This window comes from Moschus berezovskii, chromosome 3 (assembly GCF_049115385.1).
Source record: "Moschus berezovskii isolate FMDL1 chromosome 3, NW_MosBer_1.0, whole genome shotgun sequence".
Taxonomy (NCBI): Eukaryota; Metazoa; Chordata; class Mammalia; order Artiodactyla; family Moschidae; genus Moschus; species Moschus berezovskii.
The window spans coordinates 122486950-122492468 of NC_142462.1; the positions used below are offsets into that span (position 1 = coordinate 122486950).

At 43.8% G+C, this 5519-nt stretch overlaps 1 protein-coding gene across 2 annotated transcripts; it reads left to right on the forward strand.

Annotated features, from left to right (window-relative positions):
* Positions 1 to 2629: 2629 nt before the first annotated feature.
* On the forward strand, positions 2630 to 4954 carry LOC129552170 (GTPase IMAP family member 7-like). Of its 2 annotated transcripts, XM_088834725.1 has the most exons (2): positions 2630 to 2766; positions 3336 to 4954. In XM_088834725.1, exons 1-2 carry the CDS (start codon positions 2630 to 2632, stop codon positions 4255 to 4257), a joined length of 1059 nt encoding a protein of 352 aa, XP_088690851.1. In that variant the 3' UTR covers positions 4258 to 4954. The 2 variants fall into 2 exon arrangements, with proteins under 2 accessions (XP_088690851.1, XP_055276305.2); XM_055420330.2 differs by having other exon boundaries at positions 2766 to 4954.
* Positions 4955 to 5519: the final 565 nt, after the last annotated feature.

The window sequence follows — 5519 nt, forward strand, 5'->3', positions numbered from 1 at the left end:
TCCCATCACTTCATGCCAAAAATATGGGGAAACAATGGAAACAGTGACAGACATTATTTTCTTGGGCTCCAAAATCACTGCAGATGGTGACTGCAGTCATGAAATTAAAAGATGCTTGCTCCTTGGAAGAAAAGCTATGAGCAACCTAGATACCATATTAAAAAGCAGAGATATTACTTTGCTGACAAAGGTCTGTATAGTCAAAGCTATGGTTTTTCCAGTAATCATGTATGGATGTGAGAATTGGACCATAAAGAAGGGTGAGCGCCAAAGAATCGATCCTTTTGAACTGTGGTGTTGGAGAAAACTCTTGAGAATCCTTTGGACTGCAAGGACGTCAAACCAGTCAATCCTGAAGGAAATCAACCCTGAATATTCACTGGAAAGACTGATGCTGAAAATGAAGTTCCAATACTTTGGCCACCTGATGGGAAGAGCCGACTTATTGGAAAAGACCCTGATGCTGGGAAAGATAGAAGGCAATAGGAGAAGGGGACAACAGAGGTCGAGATAGTTGAATGACATCAAGGACTCAATGGACATGAGTTTGAGCAAGCTCTGGGAGATGGTGAAGGACAGGAAAGCCTGGCATGAAGTCCCTGGGGCCAGAAAGAGTCTGACAGGACTGAGGGACTGAACAGCTACTGCTGCTGCTAAGTCGCTTCAGTCGTGTCCGACTCTGTGCGACCCCATAGATGGCAGCCCACCAGGCTCTGCTGTCCCTGGGATTCTCCAGGCAAGAACACTGGAGTGGGTTGCCATTTCCTTCTCTAATGCATGAAAGTGAAAAGTGAAAGTGAAGTCGCTCAGTCATGTCTGACTCTTCATGACCCCATGGACCGTAGCCTACCAGGCTCCTCGGTCCATGGGATTTTTCAGGCAAGAGTCCTGGAGCTATGTATCCATAAATCCCATACACCTAATTTATCCCTCTTTCCTGATTTTCCCCTTTGGTAATCGTAAGTTTGCTTTCTGTGTCAGTTAGTCTGTTTCTGTTTTGTAAGTAAGTTTATTTATTTTTGATTCCACATACGAATGATATCGTATACTATTTGTTTTTCTCTAACTTCCCTCAATATGATAACACCTCAGTTCATACATGTAGTTGCAAATGGCATTATTTCATTCTGTTTTATGGCTGAGTAATATCCCATTGTGTATATGAACTGCATCTTCTTTATACATTCAATGGACATTTAGTTTGTTTCTGTGTCTTGGCTATTATAACAGAACTGCTATGAACATAGAGGAGAAGGAAATGGCAACCCGCTCCAATATTCTTGCCTGTGTGAAAATCCTGTGGACAGAGGAGCCTGGTGGGCCCCTGTAAATGGGGTCACACAGAGTTGGACACGACTGAAGCGACTTAGCATGCATGCATGCTTTGGAGAAAGAAATGGCAACCCACTCTGGTATTCTTGCCTGGAGAATCCCAGAGAGAGAGGAGCCTTGTGGGTCCTTTCAGAGTCAGACACGACTGAAGCGACTTAGCAGCAGCAGCAGCAGCTATGAACATAGAGGTGTATGCATCTTTTCAGATTAGAGTTTTGTCTGGATATATGCCCAGGAGTGGGATTGTTGGTTCATATGGCAACTCTATTTTTAATTTTTTGAGGATCTTCCAGACTGTTCTCCATAGAGGCTTTACCAATTCACATTCCCACCAACAGTGTAGGAGGGTTCCCTTTTCTCCACACTCTCTCCAGCATTTATTGTAGATTTTCTGATCATGGCCATCAATCATTGCTGTGAGGTGATACATCATTATAGTTTTCATTTGCATTTCTTAAATAGTGATACTGAGCATCTTTTCATGTGCTTATTGGCTATCTGTACAGACTTTCTTTGTATAAAAGTGAAATGACCCCTCTTTTATATAAGTAGGAAAAAATTTTCCCCTAGTCTGACAATTGTGTTTTAATTTGTGAATGGTGGTATTATTCTCCCACATTATCTTTTTTATTTTTATACACTCAAATTTAGGAGTCTCTTTCCTTGTGGCAGTTTAGTAGCTAAGTTGTCTGACTCTTTTGTGACCTCATGGACTGCAGCCCACCAGGCTCCTCTGCCCATTGGGTTTCCCAGGCAAGAATACTGAAGTGGGTTGCCATTTCCTTCTCCGGGGGATATTCCTGACCCAGGGATTGAACCCCAGGTCTCCTGCACTGCAGGCAGATTCTTCACCGACTGAATCACCAGGGAAGCCTGTCTCTTTCCTTACTCTATTTCCAATTTTAGAAATATTTTCCTGACCTCTAGGATACAAAGATTTATCCATGTTTCTTCTATTATTTATACGGAGTTTTCAACATTGGAAATTCTAACCTATTTGGAGTTTGAAAGGCATCAGGAAATGGATGCAGTTTTATCTTTTTGTATATGATTGTCTCCATGTGGCTTATTAGTCTATCTTTCTTCCTCTTGATGTGAGATGCTACCTTATTGAATACAAGAGTTGCATAATGTAAATGAATTGAATATGAATAAATATAATGTGGTTAATTTGGTCTATTTCCAAATTTTCTGTTTTTGCTTTGCTGTTCTCTCTATTCAGGGACCAACATCATACTGCTTTGATTATAGAAACTGTGATGGTAAGTCATAAGGGGCTTTCCCTCCCTGGCTCCCCATGCATACTTCATTCAGACAGACACCAGCTATAACAGGCCTATTCAGCCATTGGTCAGGCATCCGAGTAGGACCCTCCTCCCAAGCACTTGAGCAACTGTTAACCAGCAACCAGTTAACAGTCTCCTTCTGCCATTGGTGAGGCCACTGAAAGTCCCTTCCCCCTCTCTATTGTATATAAAAGGACCCTGAATCCTGACTGAGACGAGAGAGTTCTTAGAGACACTAGACTGCCATCTCCTCGGTCTGCTGGCCTTCTGATCAAAGTCATCATTCCTTGCTCCAACAACTCGTATCCGGATTTATTGGCTTGTTGTGCAGTGAGCAGAACAGTCTGGACTTGGTAACAGACCCGACACTCCTTTGTGGGGATACTGGAACTACGTTGCTGTTTTTTCCACAGCAATTAAACTGTTTAATTTTTCTGTTTCTTTTGCAAACAATGTGGATAATAGAATATTACAAATTTCAGGGAGGCTGCTGCTGCTGCTGCTAAGTCGCTTCAGTCATGTCCAACTCTGTGCGACCCCATCGACGGCAGCCCACCAGGCTCCCCCGTCCCTGGGATTCTCCAGGCAAGAACACTGGAGTGGGTTGCCATTGCCTTCTCCGTTCAGGGAGGCAAAGGAAGTAAAAAAAAAAAAGACTTGAGAGTGGTTCCTACTTACCTAAATTGACTCTTTTCCCCTCTCCTTCCTTTTCTTAAGGTGGTGTCTGGGTGCCCGAGAGCCTCTTGATGTAAACATGGCTGCCACCCCGAACAGCGCTCTGAGGATCGTGCTGGTCGGGAGGACCGGAAGTGGGGAAAGTGCGACTGCAAGCACCATCCTCGGGGAAAAAGTATTCAACTCTAGGATTGCTGCCGAAGCTGTTACCAAAACCTGTCAGAAAGCATCCCGGAAATGGAAGGGGAGAGAGCTTCTCGTTGTTGACACCCCAGGGCTCTTTGACACCAAGGAGACCCTGAACACCACCTGCAGGGAAATCAGCCGATGTGTCCTCGCCTCCTGTCCCGGGCCTCACGCCATCGTCTTGGTCCTGAGGCTGGGCCGCTACACACAGGAAGAGCAGCAAACCGTGGCGTTGGTCAAGAATCTGTTCGGGAATGAAGCCATGAAGTATACGATCATCTTATTCACTGGCAAAGAGGATCTGGAGGACCTGAGCCTGAGCAATTTTCTGGAGGGTTCGGATGGAAACCTAGGAAGCTTCCTCCAGGAGTGTGGAGACCGCTGCTGTGCCATCAGTAACAGCAAAAACACAGAGCAGGCTGAGAAGGAAGCTCAGGTGCAGGATCTGGTGGAGCTGATAGACGCGATGGTGCAGAACAACCAAGGGACTTACTTTTCTGATCCCATTTACAAGGACATAGACCAAAAACTGAGACAGCAGGAGGAACACTTGATGAAAAGCTATGCTGATACATTTAACATGCAAATTGAACAAGTAGAAGTGGAATGTGCCCATAAACCACCAGAAGAAAAGATGAAAAACATAAAATTGATAACAGAGAAGTATAATGAACAAATGAAAAATGTAAGGGAAGAAGCTGAGAAGAGTATATTGCAAGCTGTTTTCGACAAGATTAAAAACATGCTTTCAAAAATATGGCAAATGTTGTGGAAGTAATGTACTGTAATTTTATTTTTACTTCTCAATTTACTATAGCTTGTTAACATGAAAGTAAAAGTGAAGTCGCTCAGTTGTGTCCATCTCTTTTCAACCCTATGGATTGTAGCCTGCCAGGCTCCTCCGTCCATGGGATTTTCCAGGCAGAAATACTGGAGTGGGTTGTCCTTTCCTTCTCCAGGGGATCTTCCCAACCCAGGGATGGAACTTGAGTCTCCCACATTGAAGGCAGACTCTTTACCATCTGAGCCACCAGGGAATCCCTTTCTTGTTAATATGGTACTTTGTATTTTCCTAAAATGGTTAAAAGCATATCTTATTTCTGATTTCCTCTTACAGTCTAACCTTACTCTCTCCATTGAGTTATGGGTCTATGTCCCCTACCTTGAAATTGAATGGACTTTGTGACTGCTTTGAGAAATAGTGGGTAGCTGAAGCAACACCATGTGACTTCTAAGGTTAGATAGGGAAAAAGGCCTCCTTGCTCTCCCATGGTGGTTACCCTTGGAATTTGCCCACCATGTTGTGAGGAAGCCCAAGTAGAAGGCAAGTCACCCCTGTGAAGAGGACCTGAAGTCACTGCCCCACTCCCTGGCTGATATTTCATCCTCCAGCCAGAAGCACTTGCTGGCTGTGCAAGTGAGGCAACACAGTGAATTCTCTAGCTGCCAACTGATGAAACTGCAAAGAGCAAAGATGAGCCATCCCCACGGGGTCCTACCCAAATTGCAAATTCATGAGAAAAATAAATGATTGCTGTTGTTTTAGACCACTAAGTTTGGGGATGGTTTGTTAAGGAATGAGCGTCAACCACAATTAACTGTCTCTGTAGCTCTTTGCCCAGAACTCCCGGCTCCCATTTGTCCTCACAATGCCAGTGAATTTAAGGGTTTATGAAATTGACATAACCAGGTAATGATTCATTTTGTAGATTTCAAAGATTCAATTTAGGAAAATTCAAATAAGAAACCCTGCATACATTAAGTGTAGGCCCCTCTGGTGTGTTATTTCAATCCACACCTATGAGAAATTTGTTAAGAGAACCATGCCAGTGCAGCATGGGCTTCTCCGGCACCATTGTTCTGTGGTTGGTGGAGATGCGGAAGTAAATTCTCTCAGTGTTTTTCTCTCTCCTTTTTTAAGGTATCATCCTAACTTAAAGTGTTCCTGACTGTACCTTAAAAAATCCTGTGCCAAATATTTTTCATTTGCCACTGCACATCCACACTTCACCCCTCTTCACTCTAGCTTCTTGCGTGGGA